Raw genomic sequence first — 21,877 nt, 5'->3', positions numbered from 1 at the left:
CTTGGCTCTTTTATGACCCGTGGACTTCAACTCCCAGAATTCCTGAGCCAGCATGGCTCAGCATGGAAACCTCTCCCTTTCTCCTCAGCATGGCTGGCTCAGGAATTCTGGGAGTTGAAGTCCACGAGTCATAAAAGAGCCAAGGTTGCCTACCCCTGAACTAGACATACCCAATTCCAGCAGCCGTTCTTCATATGTTTTTATACACATGAAATAACATGGACAAATAACGGGCATGTATTTAGATGGTGAGATCTCATTATAAGAAAGCTCACATACATTTTTGAGTCTCCTGAAACCCACTCTGCTGGATCCTTTACCATATATTTCTCTCCCTGCCTCCCTTGTTTTTCGCTATTTAATATTGAGCTGCTAATTTGGTCCACAGGGTGGCATGCCTCTCGGTCCGATGCCAACGGCGGGAATGGCATATATGGGACAAAGTCACTTCCTTGGAATGCGTACAGCAGCTTCTCAGTATACCCCTGATATGCGGAAGCAGTTTGTTGAAGAACAGCAGTAAGTGACCTGTTACAATAGGTCTGATTATTATTTTGTTTTGTTTTGTTTTTTATTTTATCTTATTATTAATTAATTTATATGCCTGCCATGCTCAACACATGACTCAGGAGGATGACTTCATTTGATCGTGTCTCGAGGACCTGATTGTCTCTCAGGAGACCTTTTGCATCCAGTTTCCAAATTTACGCTGCAGAAATCTGGACCGCCACTAAGGGAGAGCAGAGAACTAGGTGGCTTATCTTTGCTGCCATCTAGTAATAGTCCGGAATTTTGCAACCCAGAACTGGAAGGTCTACATGGTCCTGAATTGTAATGGTTCTACATTACCATCCTAATGTTACCTGTACTACTATTTGGTAGCCTTGAGATTTGCACCCAGACCTTATAGCAGTGATGGCGAACCTTTTAGAGACCGAGTGCCCAAACCGCAACCCAAAACCCACTTATTTATTGCAAAATGCCAGGGCCGCATCAGCATTGTAGTGCCCTCAGGGTGGGCGTGGCCCACTGGGTGGGCATAGCTGCGGTTGTCACGGGAGACTGGGTGGGTGTGGCTAGGGTGGGCATGGCCACCTCGATGCTGCTCATGGGGGAGATGCCTGTGGAGGCCGGGCAGGGTTGGGGGAGATCCAGGGGGTCTCTGGCGGGTGGGGTGGTAGGCAGGAGGCCCAGCCTAGTTGGTGGGGAAAGGCACGCAATCCTAGCTGGGACTGGGGGGGGGCATGGTGCCGATGGGGATCTGGCTTTCCCTGCTTGGGGTGGCCTTTGGTTTGCTGGATGTGGGCGTGCTCTACCACTTCTACTCGAGCTTGCTAGCTGGCTGCTTCGCCTTCTTTGTGCTCGATGGGGCTGCTGCTCTGGGTGACGGCGGCAGCCTAATGGACCTGCGCAAGCTGCTGGCAGTGGCGATGCGCGTGCCCACAGAGAGGGCTCTGAGTGCCGCCTCTGGCACGCGTGCCATAGGTTCACCACCAGTGCCTTATAGGTATGAAGAAATGTACAGTAGGACTGGCTTTGAGAATGCAGGAATGCTATTTTATTATAGTCAAGTAGAATAACAGAATCTTGAAAATCTCTCTGGCTTTTTCTCTAAACCCCCCCCCATCTTACAGGTAGTCCTCGACTTATGACTACAATTGAGCCCAAAATTTCTGTTGCTAATTTGTTTGTTAAGGGCGTTTTGCCCTATTTTATAACCTTCCTTGCCACAGATGTTAAGTGAATCGCTGCAGTAGTTAAGTTAGTAACTTGACTGACTTCCCCATTGACTTTGCCTGTCAATGCAAAGGGATCACGTGACCATGAGGATGCTGCAGTGGTCGTAAGCGTGAAAAAATTGTCCTGAGTCACTTTTTCCAGGGAGGTTGTAACTTTGAACAGTCACTAAACGAATCGTATGTCGAGGACTATATGTATGCTAAACAAAATTGAGGTGGAGTTAGCTTGAGTTTCCTTCTCGCAGTTTGTCAGGACTGTGCTATCTTTTCTCAGAGGTGACTTGGGTTGCCCTCGTTTGAATCATCATCATCATCATCATCATCATCTGTAGTACCATCAAACATCCATGTCTGCCTATCCCAGGTCCTTGGTAAGGACTCGATAGGTAGACAAAATGCCAAATCCAGTCTGAACATCTAGCTGACTGTGCGATGATCATAATAATAATAACATATAGAAATAGAAAGACTGTGGCAAAAGCAAGCAAGGGTGGTATCAATAGTCATAGGCACCTTGGGTGCAATCCCAAAACAACTGGAGCACCACTTGGACACCATCATCGGCATTGACAAATTCGCCATTAGTCAATTGCAAAAGGCGGCCTTACTAGGAACTGCTTCCATCTTGTGACGATATCTGTAATACCATCAAACACCCACATCTGCCTATCCCAGGTCCTCGGTGAGGACTCAATAGGTAGACAAAATGCCAAATCCAGTCTGAACATCTGGCTGACTGTGCGATGATCATCATCATCATCATAATAATAAAGTTGGAAGGGACCTTGGAGGTCATCGAGTCCAACCCCCTGCTCAGGCAGGAAACCCTACATCATTTCGGACAAATGGCTGTCCAGTCTCTTCTTAAAAACTTCCAGTGTTAGAGCATTCACCACTTCTGGAGGCAGGTTATTCCAATGGTTAATTGTTCTAACTGTCAGGAAATTTCCCCTTAGTTCTAGGTTGCTTCTCTCTTTGGTTAGTTTCCATCCGTTGCTTCTTGTCCTGCTTTCAGGCGCTTTGGAGAATAGCTTGACTCCCTCTTCTTTGGGGCAGCCCCTGAGATATTGGAACACTGCCATCATGTCCCCCCTCGTCCTTCTCTTCATTGAACTAGACAGACCCAATTCCAGCAGCCGTTCCTTATATGTTTTAGCCTCCAGTCCCCTAATCATCTTTTTTGCTCTTCTCTGCACTCTTTCTAGAGTCTCAACATCTTTTTTACATCGTGGTGACCAAAACTGGAGTGCCACTTCCTTCCCTATGCCCAAGGCCAAGTCTACCTTTGTTCAAATAAGGCCGAGGTCCAAAGTAGCGGAAATAGCAGCTAAGCATGAGGCCTAAATCACATCTGTAATAAGGTGTTTCCCTGAAAATAAGACCTATCTCTAGTTTTGGGGTCAGGCACACGCATAAAAATCAAGCTAGTGGTAGGGGGGTGGAGCTCCCCCACTGTTCTGACCGACTCCCCAACACAACAGATGCACCAGTAAATCTCCAACGTTCCTTTTATCCAGCAATGCCAGGAGCTTCACACAGCCGATTGTTAAGTCTTTAGTTGCCTCCAAACAACGGAGCTCACTCCCTTTTCCCCTGCAGGGGTCTCCCAAAACCCAGAGTTAATCTCAGTCTCTCACCATGCTTGCAGCAAGAGTCCTTCAGGCAAACTGGCTCTTTTCCAACATGCGCATGCTCAGAAGGCGCTCCAACTCCCAGCGCCACAGGATCCGAGGAAAACTCCGGCAAGTTTACAAATCAGAGTCAGGAGTTCCGGCAGGGAGACTGTGATGACCCAGGGCCCCGCACGGAGACAAAGCAGTCAGACTGGCAAGAGAAACAGTCCTTTAATAACTGTCAGTGTTCCCCAAAAGCTCCCACATACACTGGCAAGCCTTCAACCAAAGCACACACACACACGTTCCTTTCAGCTGCCTCTGGCTGAAGGCAATTTCAATACAGCCAGAGAAGTATACAATGTCCTCAAGGCCAGACAGATAACAAGAAAACAAAACAGAAACTTAATGAATCCTTTTAAATCTCAGCTTGCCTGCAGTCTGCAAGGAGAGACTCAGAAATGCAGTCTGCGTTGGTTGTAAAGCAGGAAACCAGCCGGTCCGGTATTCAAGGTGTCCAGGTTAAACAAAGACAAGAGCACAATTCACAACTGTCCCAAGATACCACGTTTGTTCCCGGCAAATGCCCCACCCCACAGCGTCTCCTTAAATCTTAATCCCCAGGTGTGCCTTGTGGAGTGAGGCCGGCAGCTCTCCTCCCGAGCAATTGAGCCTGCCTACCTTGTTCTCTCCTCCTCTCTACTCTCTTTGCTCTAGGATCAGGTGGGGGGGGGCTTGCTCCTCGCCTGAACTCTGTCTCCCCTGTTCCAAACCTGAAGGGCCCTGGCCTGCCTCAGCCTGCTCTTCCCCACAGTCCACCAAAGCCACAGACACCTCCTCCTGGGCCTCAACAGAGTCCTGTTCCAGCTCCATGTCCTCCTCGGATTTCAGCTGGGAGGAAGGCATGACAATAGGTTGCTACAACACCTATTCATCTCCGCCCTTGCCTTTTATCCACAGCTGAGAGTGGGGCTCTGTTAGCAGGGGCTCTGTTAGCAGTGGTGACTCTTCCACCCCGAAGACTCATAGCCTCTTGCTGTTGTTCTCTCCTCAGCCTCTACCGCAATCACTGGCCCCTGTGACCCTCCTCTCCTGACTCACTTGCCTCAAGGCATGGAGGTCTCGGCCTTTCCATCTGGGGGCTGGCGGATGGCCCAGGCTCTGCCTCTGACCCTGGCTGCGACAGCTCCATTCTTTTGTGCCCATTGGAGCTTTCAGATGGCCCTGATGCTGGGCCCGATGCCCACTCCTATGGTTCCTCCTCTGAGTCGGTCGCGGAGTCCTCCAGCGGGCGACAGGCCGCAATACCCACACACCCCATACCTGCTTACCTTAGGACCGCCGCAGCCAGGCCTCCCACATCCTGACATCTGTCACGTCGCTGCCCGAGTTCTGCGGCCACTTGCGGCCGCACGCCACATGGTGCATCGCAGGAGGCCGCATGGCTCGTCGCGTCACTGCCGCCACTCGCGGCCCTGGTGCGACAAGCCACGTGTCCTGCTGCAAGCAGCACCGGCACGAGCCACATCCTGCGAGCGGTGTGAGGAGCCACGCGGCCTGTCGTGAGTGGCGGCGGCAGCGTGATGTGGCATGTGGCGTGCAGCTGCAAGCGGCTGCAGAAGAATTCAGGCAGCGGCGCAACAGTTTTGGGGCGTGGGAAGCCTGGCTGGGGCGGTCCTAAGGTAAGCGGGTAAGACATCCCCTAAAAATAAGACCCGGTCCCTCTTTTGGAGGCAAAAAAATATACGTAAGACCGGGTTTTATTTTCGGGGAAACACAATAATCAGCATTGATTATATCTTGCAGGAAACGATTTGAACACCAGCAGAAGGTTTTGGAGGAAGAAAGAAAAAGGCGTCAGTTTGAAGAGCAGAAGCAAAAGCTACGGCTTTTAAGCAGCGTGAAACCAAAGGTACGCGGTGGCAAATTTATTCAGTGGCAAGCCAGCTGGATTTAAATTAATTTCTGTTAGGAGGGAAATTCAAACAATAAATAGAATTTTAAAAAAAATTAATACCAGTGTTTCAACAAAACAGTATGGGGTAGTCCTTGACTTACCGCCATTCATTTAGCAACCGTTTGAAGTTGCAACAGCACTGGGGAAAAACTGACTTACGACTAGACCAGGGGTAGGCAATTCTAATCACAAGACCATGGAGAATGCTGTGATGGTCATAAGTACAAGGTCTAGTCCAGGGGTAGGCAACCTTGGCTCTTTTATGACTCGTGGACTTCAACTCCCAGAATTCCTGAGCCGGCATGGCTCAGCATGGAAACCTCTCCATTTCTCCTCAGCATGGCTGGCTCAGGAATTCTGGGAGTTGAAGTCCATGAGTCATAAAAGAGCCAAGGTTGCCTACCCCTGGACTAGAGTTTGCACTTATGACCATCACAGCATTCTCCATGGTCTTGTGATTAGAATTCAGGCCCTTGGCAACCAGCATGTATTTAAAATGGATGCAGCATCTGGGGGATCGTGTGATCTCCCTTTGCAACTTTCCCAGCTGGTTTCCAAAGAGCAAAGTCAACGTCCACATGATTCACTTAACAATTGCAGTGATTAGCTTAATTGGGGGGGGGGAATCTTGTAAAATTGGGTGTGACTGACTTGACCACAGTGGAAATTCTGATCCCAATTCTGGTCATAAGTTAGGGACTATCTCTTTTACCAAGATATAAAATGATAAGTTGCTTTGAGATAAAAAGGGTTTTTTATGCACCGGAAACAAATTCCTTGTGTGTCCAACCACACTTGGCCAATAAAGAATTCTGCTCTATTCTATTTTGCTCATCTAATTTTCCCTGAGGAATTCCACCATGTGGAAATAGTGTGCTTTGTTTTTGCCAAGTGATAAATGCATCAGGCTTTCTAAAATAGCTGAAAATCCTGTTAAGAGTTCTTTCATAACAGTAATATCAATCATAATCCTAATGTCAATTTGTTTTCAGATGGGTGAAAAAAGCAGAGATGATGCCCTGGAAGCTATTAAAGGGAACCTCGATGGATTTTCCAGAGATGCTAAACTCCATCCCACACCAACTGCTCATCCCAAAAATGCAGGTATTCAACTTGGAGATCAAGATCTTGAAATAAAAAAAATGCATGCAGCTTTAGGATACCCAGAAACATTTGGAGAAACCTGCCAAAAAGAAGCATTCTGGGGGGGGGGATCTAACACCCGTTTGAATCATGAGCGGCAGGACTTTAATGTATTTAATTTTAATTGAATTAGGATCCCACCCCTATTAAATGATAGCCAAATTATGTTCAGTTGATTGAGCATGTGTGAACTTTGAAGCCTAGCAACCTTTTCAAAAACCTTAAGCTGCATCCATATAAATTGTAGTGGCAGATTCTTATCTTTTAAGAGCATCTAATTACTGGTTGTGGCCATTAAAAACTAATGTCCTCAAGAATTTTTTTTTCTTTTTACGGCCCTGTAATCTCTTGATTTGGAATGTGGTCAGGGCGACTGGGTGGAGCTGAGAGTTTACCAGCCGGATGCCCTTCCTGACGCCTACTTAGAGTTTGCAACAGATATTTTCTCTTGGCACCCGGAGAGAGAAACACCTTCCGCTACTTAGGATTGAACTCTCCTTAGTGGGAGACGAGCATCTTCACCACCAGGCCACCACGCTGCTAATGTCCTCAAGAAAATAAAATGCATATAAAAATAAAGCAGGCATGGGAAAAATAAAGATTTTTATCGCCTGGTGCATCAGCGATAGCCAATTTAGCATAGGGCAGCTGGGATCCTTCTGGGTAAATTCTCCGCTTTCTAAAAGAGTTGATCCCACTTTTCTCTCTAGCAGGGAACTCAGTTGTGAATGTGCCATCTAAGTGATAAAAGTCCTCTGTGCTCTCAGCATTTTAATTAGAGCCATTTGAATCAAGTGATTTTAATGCTTATAAAAAGCAGGAATGGGGACTATAGAGGGGAAGCAGCTCCTTCTCCCTTTCACCTCTTGCAGAAAAAATAGGATTTTTTTCCCCCTTTGCAACGTGAAGTTCAGAAGCCACTTATCTCTTTGGCAGGGCAAGCGAGTAATACCATAAAATTGTGGGACTTTGCGTTGCCCGAGTGCCCCATTCCCTCCTAATACCATCTTGTAGGTCCTAGAAACGGGCACTTCTATTTTATACATATATATATATTTTTAGGCTCGTTTTCCTCCAGGGGTTTCCATCTCGTGTGTATGTACATGTCTGTGTTCATTCCATTTCACAGATCATCCCAAACCATCTCATTCTACCGTGTCTGTCTCCCAAACTACCGCCTTTCTTGACGATGAGGAGTTTAGTGACTTTATTCAGGGACCTGTCGAAGCCCCGCCATTTGTGCCTCCAACCTCTTCCCAGCCTTTTCAGTCTTGTCGTCCTGCTTCTCAAGCTGGGCAGCGGCTTTCAGAGAAGGCTGTGGCCCACCCTCTCCCTCCAGCCCAGTTTCCTGTAACCTCCGTCCTCCAGGGCGCTGTGGGACCAGTACCCTATTTCTCTCCTTCTCCAGCTTCACAAAACACTCAGAAAACAGGTAACACACCGTGGTCTTTCGTGGAATAAAATATACAGGTGGTCCTTGACTTAGCAACCGTTCGTTTAGTGACTATTTGAAGTTAATACCGATAAAAAAAAAGTAACATTTTCGCACAACGGTTGCAGCCTTCCCTTGGTCACGTGATCAAAATTTGGATGCTTGACAACTGGTTTGTATTTATGACAGTTGCAATGTTCCTGGGTCATGTGATCTCCATTTGCAAACTTCCAGCCTGTTTGCCACAAGCAAAGTCAATGGGGGCAGGCTGGGTTTGATTGATTCACTTAACAATCAACAAGCAAAAAAGGTGATGAAATCAGATACAACTCACTTAACCACCTTGCTTAGTAATGGAAATTCTTGTCCCAGTTTGTGGTCGTAAGTCAAAGACTACATGCATAGATGGAGGTGCCTCTTGACGTAGCCCTTAATGCAGGAGCAATAAATATATTTTCTCGCTCTAATCCTGAATTCTAGGAGAGAAATAGTACCCCTAATAAATAAATCAGCACCAAATTTTTGCAGAAAGAACAGCCACTATAGCCAAGTGATGTATATAAATATATATATAAAAGCATTTATATCACCTTGACATATATATCAAGGCATTTGACAAACAGATTTCTGACCAGATAGTACATAAAGAAAGAAACCTTAGCATTTTCAGATCAGAAAAGCAGAATTATTATTATTATTATTATTATTATTATTATTATTATTATTATTATTATTATTATTATTATTATTATTATTATTATTATTATTATTATTATTATTATTATTATTATTATTATTTTACCCTGTGGTAAGATGAGCGGTCAGTGAATTTTAAAAATAAAATAAAATACATTTTATTATTTTATTTATCAAATTTGTGTGACTGCCCATCTCATGAAAAGCCACTCCGGCCAGCAGACAACCCCCAGATAAAATGACACATAAATAAACCAATCATAAAAGCATAAAAACCAATGTTAAAAATTAAATATTATTAGGAGCAAAAATATATAAACCCCAGACAAAGAGAGAATGATTATATCCACCTCAATGGAGCCACGTATCTCCACTTCCTTGGGACCCCCCAGGCCTTTTTACAATTTAAATTGTTCTAGTAGATTTAAATTTAATTTACATTTACAATTTAACAATTTAAAGCTTTCTGGTAGATTTAAAAACAATCAGGCCAAATTTGCAGACTGGAGGTGTTGGATTAGTCTCAGTTACAGTCCTTTACTTTCAGAATGTAAGAAATTATCTTAATATTTTTTTTAAAGGCTAATGCATCACTTGTCCCTTTTCCTGTCCTGCTGAATTCTGGGTATGCTTAATACAGGTCGTACTTAACTTATAACTAGTCCCTTAGCGACCATTAAAAGTTACAACAGACGTTCCTAGGGATGCTTATGACCCAGTTCCAGAATTCCAGCATGACTGCATGTTGGACACTTGGCAACCAGCCTGCATTTACATTTACATTTGCAGCATCCTGTTTATGACATTTTTGCCGAAAACTGGCATTTACCTCCAGTTTTTGGCGGGACCGGCTCACAGCGGTTTACTTAATGACCGCTGCAAAAAATGTCGTAAAATTGGTTTTGCTTACTTTATTTTAAATTTTTTTTTTATTAGTTTATAATATAAAATACAAAAATACAAAAGAAAACAGTAGAAAAATAAGGGAGGGAGAAAGGAAGGGGAAAGAGTAGATCAAAGAGGAAAAAGAAAGAAAGAAAAACCATTGACTTCCGACTCTCTTTGGTGCAGTAGAATAAGATAATAAGACACCTCAACTTTTTACTTTTACATAGCAGTATAAATTAGCCACTTCTATCACAACAAATCTGTCTAACCCAGGGGTAGGCAACCTTGGCTCTTTTATGACTCGTGGACTTCAACTCCCAGAATTCCTGAGCCAGCCATGCTGAGGGAAAAGGAGAGTTTCCAAGTTGAGCCATGCTGGCTGAGGAATTCTGGGAGTTGAAGTCCACAAGTCATAAAAGAGCCAAGGTTGCCTACCCCTGGTTAACCGGTAAAACCCAAAATCAAGATTTCATTTTTTGCCACCTCAAAACACAAAAAGTCCAGAAGCGGTTTCCAAGTAGAAACAAAAGCAATTGTGGGTTTTTTCCCCCTTTAATTAAAGCAGTCGATTTCGCCATCTCTGCTAACTCTGTCAACTTTCGCAGCGTAAAAGTGGTTTCGTTTATGACCCTCGTGACTTACATTCAGGATGGGCAAGTTCCATTAGGGTCCTAAGTCAAGGACTCTCTCTGTATTGGCAGAATCTGTTGCAATGCAGAATCTGAAAGAAGCCCTACAAATAAGGACTGGTGTGGCCCAGTAACAGTTGTCCTCTTTGAAAATTGTTACTGAGTCACACACCAGTCCTTACAGTAGTGGCCAAAATTGTGGAAACCTTTTGGGAAAAGTGTACAGTAGAAATGCCACCTTTGGTTAAGTTTCCACCCATTTTTCTTTTAATTTCTTTATAACTGTAGCCTTGTTCACTTCATAATACTATTTTACATCGCTTTCTGGGCAACCAGTCAACTCTTTGCACCATTACTTTAATTTTATTACGTTTTACAAGCTCACTCAATGAAAGAACACAAAAAACCCCAACCAACTAGATAACGATCACATAACACACTGACAAATGTAATCCATGACATCAATAACCGGATCCTCCTGTGATCTGATTGGCTCATTGCCAAAACAAGATAACACCTGATTGGCTCTCTAAACACTCACGCTCATTGGCTACAATCAGATGAAAGAAAGCTACCTGATATCAACCTAAGCAAGTTGTGCTTCCTTTTTCTGGTTATTTGGCTATAACTTTTCATAGTACAGATAATTGAACAAACTTTGGTGCATTACATTCTTGATTAAATTATCTTTCCATTGATATATAATTTTATGGTACTACTCCCCCAAAAAAGTGATGTTATTAGCGATCAAACCTCAAAAATACACTTTCCCCAAACGGTTTCCACAATTTTGGCCACTACTGTATTTCTTGGGCTGTGGGTGCATTTGGTGTTTTCCCCCTTTTGCCTGTGGGATTAAAGAACGGGATTAAGCTCTGAACTGAAGTGCAATTTAGCAAGTGCGTCTAATTCCTCCTTTTATTCACCCAGGCTGTTTCTTAGAAGACAAGCCCTTGGCAACTTGCGGGTTGAGTGAATTTGGGCAGATCAAACATAAGGCGTCTGAGGTTGAGCTCAGTGCTGCCGCTTCAGCTGTAAACAGCCCTGGTCCCCAGTTAGCAGCCAGTGGCAGGAAGTCCCTAGGGGAACTTCCCAAGGGAACCCCCTGTCCAGAGGCAAACAAGGCTTCAGACCAAAAGCTGCCAGTTCAAGAGCGCGGTGAGCAAATCTGTTGTTTTCAGCCAGGTGGATGCTGCTTCACTGTTCTAACCTCGTAAGGTGAATGCTGGGTAATTTTGCTCTGAATCCTTGCTTGAATAATAACACTGAAGCATCTTTTTATCCTGACTTACCACATAATACAGTATTGCAGGGGTGTCAAACTCAATTTCATTGAGGGCCGCATCAGCATTGTGGTTGCCCTCGGGCCGGGTGGGTGTGGCCAGGTGGGTGCGGCCTACTGGGTGGGGGTGGGGGTGGCCTGCTGGGTGGGGGTGGCCAGCTCTACACCGTTCGCGTCAAGGGGGCCTGTGGGGGCCTGGGCAGGAGTGGGACAGATCTGAGGGTCTCTGGCAGAAGGGGGTGGGACCAGGGCAAGCGCCAAGGCATGGTCCACTGGAGGAGCCTCACTGTTTCTCTCAGGCCATGCGGGTGGGAAGGTGGCTTATGGAGCTAAGACTGAATGCGTTTCAGCATAGATGGCCACCACAGAATTGTACATTAGCTCCCAGCTGGCCAGGGCCAGGGCCAAGGCAGAGGGGGCCGTTCCCTCACTGTTTCCAGGATGGCTTTGCGGGCCACATGAAACCACTTCGCGGGCCGCATCCGGCCCCTGGGCCTTGTGTTTGACATGTCTGCAGTATTGGTTCTTAACCAGCTTTTTGCATGAGTTTTGAGCCTGTTCCCTTTTCCAAGCAAAACATTCTCCTCCTCCTCCTCCTCCTCCTCCTCCTCTTTGCTGTCATTCACTTGCCCAAGGAGAATTGGCCCTCATTTGCTCTAAGCACCCTTCTCCAACTTGCCACTTTACAGACGTGCTAGGACTACGATTCCCAGAATTCCAATCCTCTAACTTGTTATGGGTGCCAGTTTGGTGGAGATGGCCTAACAGTGATGCAGGCTTGAAGGAAGTAGGTGTTATAGTTGAGAAAAGTGAAGATTTCATCTTGTAGTACGTAATTTATGCTTAGAAGTGACAAGACACCCAAGTTGGAAAGGTCACCTAGTGCTACTAACTGGGATTAGGCTCTCCAGTGGTGCATAAAAACTTCCTTCCTTCCTTCCTTCCTTCCTTCCTTCCTTCCTTCCTTCCTTCCTTCCTTCCTTCCTTCCTTCCTTCCAATAATCTAAAGTTGCCAACTTCTGCTTAAAGGACTGTTCAGTTTTAAGATTAAAAAAACACACCCAAGAATAGACAGGACCTTGATGCATTAGCAGCAGTTGAGTAACCGGCTTAACCGCCTGCTGAACGATCACCCAATTGCATCTTTTATTTTTATTTATCATATTTATACGATGGCCCATCTTACAGGAGTGTATGGAGTACCACAGTTTTGCAAGTTATTCATTGTACATCCATTTTGATGACCTTTTCACCCACACCTATACTGCACGTCAGTATTAACACCTGCAACATTTGTGCCATTTGATGCCCTCCTGTTTTCTTTGGTCACGCATAAGCTGTTAACCTAAGTCTAGCTCAGTTTCTAATCCTATTTAAGCACATTTACAAAAGCATCAGCAGTGGTATTTCTACTTATTTTAGGTATCTGGGAGCACTTAAACTTCTAAATGGATTTTTGTGCTTGCTTTTTTGATGTGGTTGTTCATCTCCCCAAGAGTGTTTTGCAGAAAGTTACAGCTGTTGCCCTTTGCTCCAGAGCTCTGATTTGAATGCAACAACACTTGCTTGTTTTTTTTTTAACCAATCACTTTTTATTTCTTTAACTATCTTTGGAGAGCTGATTCCTTTCTTTGAACTACTCTGATAGAAGTGTCCCAAATGAGTCATTTGTTTTAGCTATTTTCTAAATATCTGTCTTTTTGTGTTTGTGTGTGTGTCCTTAGGTGTTGGAGTTTTTCCTTCACAGGATCCAATTCAGCAAATAATGCCTCCATGGATTTACAATGATAATTTAATTCCAGGTAATAATTAATAAAATGACGATGATGAATATTGTACATAATTTCATTTCCGTGTTATTATAGGCTCGTTTTCTTCTTGTGCTTTACATGATTGACAGAGTACCGTGTTAAATTTTGATCAGGCAACATTGACTTTTAATTTGGATCCTGTTGTCTAGGTTGTTATTTAGAAGGATTTTTTTAAAAAAAGCCAAAGTGGTTAAGGCACCAGGGTACAAACCTGGAAATTGTGAGTTCTAGTCCTGTCTTAGGTTCAAAGCCAGCTGGGTGGCCTTAGGCCAGTCACTTTCTCTCAGCCCTAGGAAGAAGACAGTGGCAAACTACTGAAAAATCTTGCCAAGAAAATTGTAGGGTCTTATCCAGACAGTTACTAGGAGTCAAAGCTGACTTGAAGGTGCATGCACATTTATGCACATGAACTGCTCTCTCTCTCTCTCTCTCTCTCTCTCTCTCTCTCTCTCTCTCTCTCTCTCTCTCTCTCTCTCTCTCTCTCTCTCTCTCTCTCTCTCTCTCTCTCTCTCTCTCTCTCTCTCTCTCTCTCTCTCTCCCTCTCTCTCTCTCTCTCTCTCTCTCTCTCTCTCTCTCTCTCTCTCACTCACACACACACACACACACACACAGAAAATCACAGCTATCCTTTCAGAAGCAGTTAGTGAAATTTAGTAAAAGGCAAATGCCATCCTCATTTAAGGAAAGTGACCTCTTTGGAGCAGTTCAGTTTTGATGACTGAATTCCTAATCTTTGCCAGTTTGGTCTAGGGCAGAGGTCCCCAACCCCCGGTCTGTAGATCGGCACCGGTCCGCGGCATGCCAGAAACCAGGGCGTGCAAACAAGCAAAACCCCATCCATGGGATGCAGGCAGCACACGAAACCACTCCCCCCTCCAGTCCATGGGAAAACCTCTCTCCACGGAACCGGTCCCTGACGCCCAAGGTTGAGGGGCCGCTGGTGTACGGGTTAAGGCATAATCTTAAGCCCTGTCTTAGCATTGAAAGCCAGCCGAGTGACTTTTTCAGTCTTTCTCGGCCCAACTCGCCTCACAGGGTTGTCGTGGGGAAAATAAGAGGAAGAAGAAGCACTAGACATAACTCTTCGCCTTGAGTTGTTTATTAAAATAATAAAGATGGGATATAAATTAAATAAATAAATTATTGTTAATATTTGTGGGCAGAAAAGGCACGGCCTTTTGAATTTTGCTTGAATTTTTCAGTATTTAGTCTCTTGGAACCAATTCTTTCCTTCACAGATCTTTATAAGAAGATTCTCGAAACCACCATGACACCATCCGGGATAGATACCGGCAAACTCTATCCAATTCTGATGTCCTCTGGGCTTCCCAGAGAAACTCTTGGACAAATTTGGGCCTTAGCCAATCGCACCACTCCAGGGAAGCTGACAAAAGAGGAACTCTACACCGTTTTGGCTATGATTGCATTAACTCAGGTAGGAATCAGAATCAAAGATAAAACGGATTCCTTATGACTTATGGCTCCTTATGACTTGTCTGTCTAGGACAGGGGTAGGCAACCTTGGCTCTTTTATGACTCGTGGACTTCAACTCCCAGAATTCCTGAGCCAGCATGGCTCAGCTTGGAAACTCTCCCTTTCCCCTCAGCATGGCTGGCTCAGGAATTCTGGGAGTTGAAGTCCACGAGTCATAAAAGAGCCAAGGTTGCCTACCCCTGGTCTAGGAGCAGTGTTACTGCAAATACAGATACTTCTCAACTTACAGCAGTTCATTTAGTGACTGTTCGAAATTATAACGACACTGAAAAAAGTGAGATATGATTGTTTTCCATCCTTATGACCATTGCAGCATCCCCGTGGCTGTATGACAAAATGCAGACGCATGGCAACTGACTCATATTTATGACAGTTGCAGGGTCCCAGGGTCATGTGATCCCCTTTTGCGTCCTTCTGACAAACAAAGTCAATGGGGAAGCCAGATTCACTTCACAACCAGGTTACTAACTTAACAACCGCAGTGATTCACTTAACAACTCTGGTAAGAAAGGTTGTAAAATGGGGCAAAATTCACCGAACAAGTGTCTCACTTGGCAGCAGAAATTTTGGGCTCAATTGTGGACATAAGTCGAGGACTATCTGTACTCCTAGCATTTACAGTATCTTCAGTTAAGATTGTCAGAATTCCCCTGTGGAACATGAAAAGGTAATGGAGATGTAAAACGTTTGTAATCTGAGGAGCCATCTCACCTTAATGGGACTAGCCCAGGGGTAGGCAACCTCGGCTCTTTTATGACTCGTGGACTTCAACTCCCAGAATTCCTGAGTCAGCTACAGCTGACTCAGGAATTCTGGGAGTTGAAGTCCACGAGTCATAAAAGAGCCGAGGTTGCCTACCCCTGGACTAGCCTGTCCAACTCGTTTCAGCAAAAAAGAACTACTTTGGATCCCATCTGTTGTTACCCGATGAGCCACCTCCACTGTGCTGTTCCCCCATTGGGGCACGTGGCATAGCCCTTCGTGGCATGGGTCCAGTTACTTGAGGGACCGTCTCACCCCATTGGGATCGGCCTGTCACACTCATGCCAGCCGAGGAGGCAGAAGCCAAGATTTTAGGCCCGTATGAAAGGATAGGAAAGTTGGGGTCAGTCTCACATTAGGGAGGGGGCAAGATGTTCCAGAGAGTTAGGAGCAACAGCATGCCTCCTCTGACGGCACGAGTAGGATGGGCCAATCCCAGTGGGGTGAGACAGTCCCTCAAGTAACCTGGACCTGTGCCACGAAGGGCTTTAAAGTGGTCACCAATACCTCATATAGATATCAGTATATACCAGGGGTAGGCAACCTTGGCTCTTTTATGACTCGTGGACTTCAATTCCCAGAATTCCTGAGCCAGCCATGCTGAGAAGAAAGAGGTTTCCATGCTGAGCCATGCCGGCCCAGGAATTCTGGGAGTTGAAGTCCACGAGTCATAAAAGCCAAGGTTGCCTACCCCTGGTATATACACAGATAGCAATAGTACTCAGACTTCTATACCGCTTCACAGTGCTTTACAGCCCTCTCTAAGCGGTTTACAGAGTCAGCCTATGGCCCCCAACAATCTGAGTCCTCATTTTACGGACCTTGGAAGAATGGAAGGCTGAATCAGCCTTGAATCGGTGAGACTTGAACTGCCAGACTGCTGGCAGCCGGGAGTCAGCAGAAGTAGCCTGCAGTACTGCATTCTAACCACTGCACCATCTACACAGCTTTGGATGCCATCTAAGTCTGTCATTTTTAAAACAGCATCCAAAAGCAAAAACAGCAACATACAAATACTAAAAATAACCAGGATAACTACAGTTACATGGCAAAAATAGCATTCTAGGGAGAGAAAAATCAACGGCGTCCTCCCACAAAGCTCTTATTCACCACTTGTGTTTAAAGTGTCATATCGGAATTTTTTTTGCTTATGAATCGGGGTGCAATATCCTAAAATTAGAGCATGGGTACATAAATTTGCAGAGGTAACAGTCAACCATCGGTATAACTGTAAGCCGTTTTTCCGGTGGGGGGGGGAAGGAAGCACAAGGCATGGGAAGTAAGTGGACTTAATCGTTTTGTGAGTGAAACCCACTAGTGGGCAAAAACTTTCTGGTGGGCAAAAACAGAAACAAGAGCCTCCACTCGACCACTGGATGTGAAAACTGCTCCCACCCTTTAAACCAGGGGTCCCCGGCCCCCGGTTCGTGGGCCAGTACCGGGCCACGGCTTACCAGCAACCGGTCCGCACAAACAAGCAAAGCCCCATCCGTGGGATGCAGGCAGCACACAAAACCACACACTCTTCGGTTCACGGAAAAGCCTTTCTCCATGGAACCGGTCCCTGGTACCCAAAAGGTTGGGGACCTCTGCTTTAAGCCTTTCAGAAGGGTGTCAAAACTTGATTTTGCTGGTTGGCTTGGGGCCTCAACGGGGGTGCTCACCATTGGAGTTGGCTGACTTGGTAAGAAAACCTCGTCCTCATCCCATCCATCTTTTGCTCCTGCTTTTGGTATACTGTAGTTTTATCATTATAATCCAGGGGTTTTCAAACTTGGCAACTTTTAAGACTTGTGGACTTCAACACCCAGAATTCCTCAGCCAGCCCTCAGGGCTGGCTGAGGAATTCTGGGAGTTGAAGTCCACAAGTCTTAAAAGTTGCCAAGTTTGAAGACCCCTGACTTTAATGATTATTTTTTTTACTTATTTTATAACTCATAAGTCCATCTGGAGTCACATTATAGGGAAGATGGATGGCATAAAATGTAATAAATAAATAAATAGTTTTTACTGCATTACAGGCGGTCCTTGACTTACAATCGTAATTGTGTGTGGCAATTATGATCAGATATCATGCTGGTTGTTAAAGCGGAATATCATGTGACCTGACCCAATGTTACGACTGTTTTTGCAGCAGCTGCTAAGCAAACGCCTTGGTTGTTAAACAACCACCACAGTTGTTAAGCTATTGTTCGCTATGGAGCAGGTTTTGCTGGAACCCGAAAGTACACACCGATTTCTAGCAGAAATGTAAATTGTGGTCCTGGGATCCACAGCAAATAGCCATAAATGCAGGAGAGTTGCTGAGCAGGCAAAATGTGGTCACGTGACCGGGGGGGTTGACGTCGGGGTTCTAAGGTTCCACCATAACTTTGAACAGTGGCCAAACAACCAGTCGTAAGTCGAGGACTACTTGTAATTCATTTTCTGGGTTTCACAACATGCTGAAATAAACTAGCCAAGCTGCTTTACACAACACATTCAACCAAAACTAAGGTTAGCACCAATTAAGTTTTACATGGTGTGCAAATGCTTTAACTGACTTGGTTGTGTGAACACTCTGTTTTCTGGTATTTTTTCCCCCTCATACAGAGAGGAGTTCCAGCCATGAGCCCTGAAGGTTTAAACCAGTTTCCTTCTGCCCCCATCCCTACCTTAAGTGGGCTTCAGATGGCCATCCCTGTCACAGTGAGCCAACAGTCTATGATGCCTCCTGGGCCATCGGTTTCCATGCCTCTTAGTATAGGACCAACATTGGTGGGGATCAACATGGCGGCACCAATGGGTGCAGCCACCACACAGGCTTCCAGCAGTTTCATCCAACCTTTCCCTACAAACCAGGTTAGTGCTGATATACAGTATTCCATGTCATAAGGTATCCTTACTCGTGGTTTAAAGCAGCTTGTTCTTTTAGCTTTTTACTTTCAGCCATGGAATTCAAGCATCTGTCTGAACCTATTACCTAGACCAGGAGTGGTCAAAGCACCTGAAGGAAGGACAGGAAGCAATAGATGGAAACTAATCAAGGAGAGAAGCAACCTAGAACTGAGAAATTTCCTCACAGTGAGAAAAATTAATCAGTAAAATGACTTGCCTCCAGAAGTTGTGAATGCTCCAACACTGGAAGTTTTTAAGAAGAGATTGGACAACCATTTGTCTGAAATGGTAAAGGGTTTCCTGCTTGAGTAGGGGGTTAGACTAGAAGACCTCCAAGGTCCCTTCCAACTCTGTTATACTGTATGGCAACTTTATGACCTGTGGACTTCAACTCCTGGAATTCCTGAGCCAGCTATGCTTATGATACCAATTCAGATACAGTTATTTATTATTATGTTTTTATTATTTTGTATGCTTCCCATAGAATTCTGGGAATTGAAGTCCACAGGCCGTAAAGTTGCTATACTTACCCACCCCGGTCTAGAACCAATTACTTTGGAGCAACTGATTAAAAGAAAGGGAGAGACAGACTCGTGCAGAATATGACAGTGGAGGAGTTTATCAGTCATATAGATTCATGAACTAAAAATGAAAATAATTTTTTTTAGGTATGTATAAACAACAGAGCTTTCAAGTTTTATTTGGGAGAAATGAAATGCACCTCTTGTCAATTGGAAAAAGTTAGTCAATTCAATGTTGTTTTGATCTATAAGAGCCTAAATGAGAGCTGAGGTCATGATCCTCCCCATGTTAGGGCTCCAATGCCCATCAGCCTCAAGACAGCATGGCCAAAGGTCAGGGATGATAGAAGTTAGTATCCAGCAACATCTGAGATCTTTTTTTCAGATCTTCTGCTCCTACAGAACAAATTCAAACTCCAGGGAAAACTGGATCACATAGACCTGTGTAGTTGTTGAGCTTGACTCTAGAGCAGGGATAGGCAACCTTGGCTCTTTTATGAATTGTGGATTTCAACTCCCAGAATTCCTAAGCCGGCATGGCTAAGTATGGAAACCTCTCAATTTCTTCTCAGCATGGCTGGCTCAGGAATTCTGGGAGTTGAAGTCCACAAGTCATAAAAGAGCCAAGTTTGCCTACCCCTGCTCTAGAGTCCTCGTCACAACTGAAGCAGGAAACAATCAGAGATGGGATTTTCAACTTTGCTTTGTGTCATTTATTTTTCAATATCAGAAAATGACCTTTTACCAATCAAGATATATAGGTTTTGATTTTAAATTTTTTAATCATTCACTGCAGAATTTCTGGGCACTTCATATTGTACCAATAGAAAAGAATATTTGTAGTTCAGGGTTGGATTGTAGGATCCTTGTTGCTGTCTGAGCAACAGCTGTTTTCTTGCAGATGTTTCATTACTCCACACTTAATATTCACACTTCGTATTGTTTTATTGTACAGGTAGTCCTCGACTTATGACCACAAGTGAGCCCAAAATTTCAGTTGCTAAGCAGAGCAGTTAAGTGAGTTTTGCCCCTTTTCTTGCCACAGCCGTTAAGTGAATCGTTGCAGTTGTTAAGTGAATCACGTGGTCATTAAGTCAATCCAGCTTCCCCAATTGACTTTGCTTGTCGGAAGCCGACTGGGAAAGTTACAGATGGTGATCACATGACCCCAGGATGCTGCAACCATCGTAAATACATGTTGGTTGCCAAGCGCCCAAATTTTGATTACATGACCCTGGGGATGCTGCAGTGGTCATAAGTGTGAAAAACGATCATAAGTCATTTTTTTCAGGGCTGTTTTAACTTCGAACGGTCACTAAATGAACGGTTGTAAGTCGAGGACTACCTGTATATTTATACTGAAGCAAGGTAGCACAAATCATGGCCAATAAAATAGCCATTACTACAGAATGTGTAAATAAAAGAATAAGATAGATAGATAGATAGATAGATGGATGGATGGATGGATGGATGGATGGATGGATGGATGGATGACTGTCATTTTTTTACTGTGGGCAAATTGGCATACATAAAAATGAAATTCTGTTGCTTGGTCTCAAAAGTGTACACATACATAACACATATAAACATGCTATATATAACATAAAGACACGCTGAAAGCATCTCTCAAGTCCCTGGATATCTTGGGAATTTTTGGCGCATGATCGACTGACATGGCGTACCCTAGTTTACCAGGGTTGCCAGACATATGAACACAGAAGGACAATCTTGGCACAAGAGAAGCGAGCACTCCGTAAAGCCAGAGCTGCAAATGCTGAAGCAATAGTGTCCACATTTCTATGTTCAGTATGTGGCAGAACATTCCATGCTAACATCGGTCTCATCAGCCATCTACGGACACACCGCTGATGGCCCATAATCCATAAGATGTCAAGGTTTTCATCGAAATCGATGGACGAACAACAACAACATATAAATACATATACATATTAATCACTATCTGTCTTGAATACATAGCGAAAAGAAGAAGCTTGAGAGTTCACAAAGTTGATATTGATATTGTTCAAAATTGTGGCAGCTCCTGCCCTCTGGAATGACCTACCCCCCAACCTACGTACAGTTGCGGACCTGCGCCTTTTTCGACGAGCCCTGAAGGCCCATCTATTCCGTGCGGCCGGCCTGGCATAGTTTATGTTTTAGTGGGGGTTTTGCATGGGGTATTTTTAGAGCAGGCCTGTTATTTAATTTGATTTTAGAACAGAAATTTGTGTATATTTATCGTGGTTTTTATTATCGCCTGTTCACCGCCCTGAGTCCCGTAAGGGAGATAGGGCGGTATATAAATTCAATAAATAATATAATAATAATAATAATAATAATAATAATAAGGTGCTTGGCAGCTGCCATGTACTCTTATTTATAAAGATTGCAGCAGGCCAGGATCATGTGATTGCCATGACCTATGAGCTTCCCAGTCAGCTTTCAACAAGCTAAATCAATGGGCGAGTCTAGATTCGCTTAGCAACTGCACGATTCACTTAACAGCTGCAGTGAGTTAAGATAACCTTTATTGTCATTTAATGTGGGCACACTGGCCCACATTAAAAATGAAATTCTGTTGCCTGCTCTCAAAAGTGTATACATGCATAACACACATTTAAAAACATACTGTATATAACATATGTATAGACCTACACCCTTACATAGGATACAGGAGGACCTGGACAGACTTGAACACTGGGTGCTATCTAACAAAATGAAATTCAATGGTGAAAAAAGTAAGGTTCTACATTTAGGCAAGAAAAACCAAATGTACAGGTATAGTATAGGGGGTACCTTGCTCAATAGTAGTAACTGTGAGAGGGATCTCGGCGTCCTAGTGGACAATCACTTAGATATGAGCCAGCCGTGTGCTGCAGCTGCCAAAAAAGCCAACACAGTGCTGGGCTGCATTAACAGAGGGATAGAATCAAGATCACGTGAAGTATTAATACCACTTTACAATGCCTTAGTAAGGCCACACTTGGAATACTGCATCCAGTTTTGGTCACCACGATGTAAAAAAGATGCTG

The 21,877-nt window shown here is 44.4% G+C and overlaps 1 protein-coding gene across 1 annotated transcript in view; it reads left to right on the top strand.

Moving 5' to 3' along the window:
* Positions 1-388: 388 nt before the first annotated feature.
* SYNRG (synergin gamma) overlaps positions 389-21,877 on the top strand; it is a gene marked incomplete at its 5' end in the record, with an annotated part of 76,083 nt that continues 54,594 nt past the window's right edge. Inside the window, 8 exons of the mRNA XM_029285536.1 lie at positions 389-519; positions 5,159-5,264; positions 6,302-6,413; positions 7,582-7,884; positions 11,028-11,255; positions 13,104-13,181; positions 14,429-14,625; positions 18,040-18,288. Of these exons, the coding sequence (XP_029141369.1) occupies positions 389-519; positions 5,159-5,264; positions 6,302-6,413; positions 7,582-7,884; positions 11,028-11,255; positions 13,104-13,181; positions 14,429-14,625; positions 18,040-18,288 (1,404 nt within the window). The remainder of the gene's footprint in view (positions 520-5,158; positions 5,265-6,301; positions 6,414-7,581; positions 7,885-11,027; positions 11,256-13,103; positions 13,182-14,428; positions 14,626-18,039; positions 18,289-21,877) is intronic.

Source organism: Protobothrops mucrosquamatus, unplaced genomic scaffold (assembly GCF_001527695.2).
Source record: "Protobothrops mucrosquamatus isolate PMUCROS unplaced genomic scaffold, P.Mucros_1.0 scaffold1829, whole genome shotgun sequence".
NCBI classification, from domain to species: Eukaryota; Metazoa; Chordata; class Lepidosauria; order Squamata; family Viperidae; genus Protobothrops; species Protobothrops mucrosquamatus.
The sequence above is the reverse complement of the archived record's forward strand: the minus strand, read 5'-3'. Positions and strand labels throughout refer to the sequence as shown.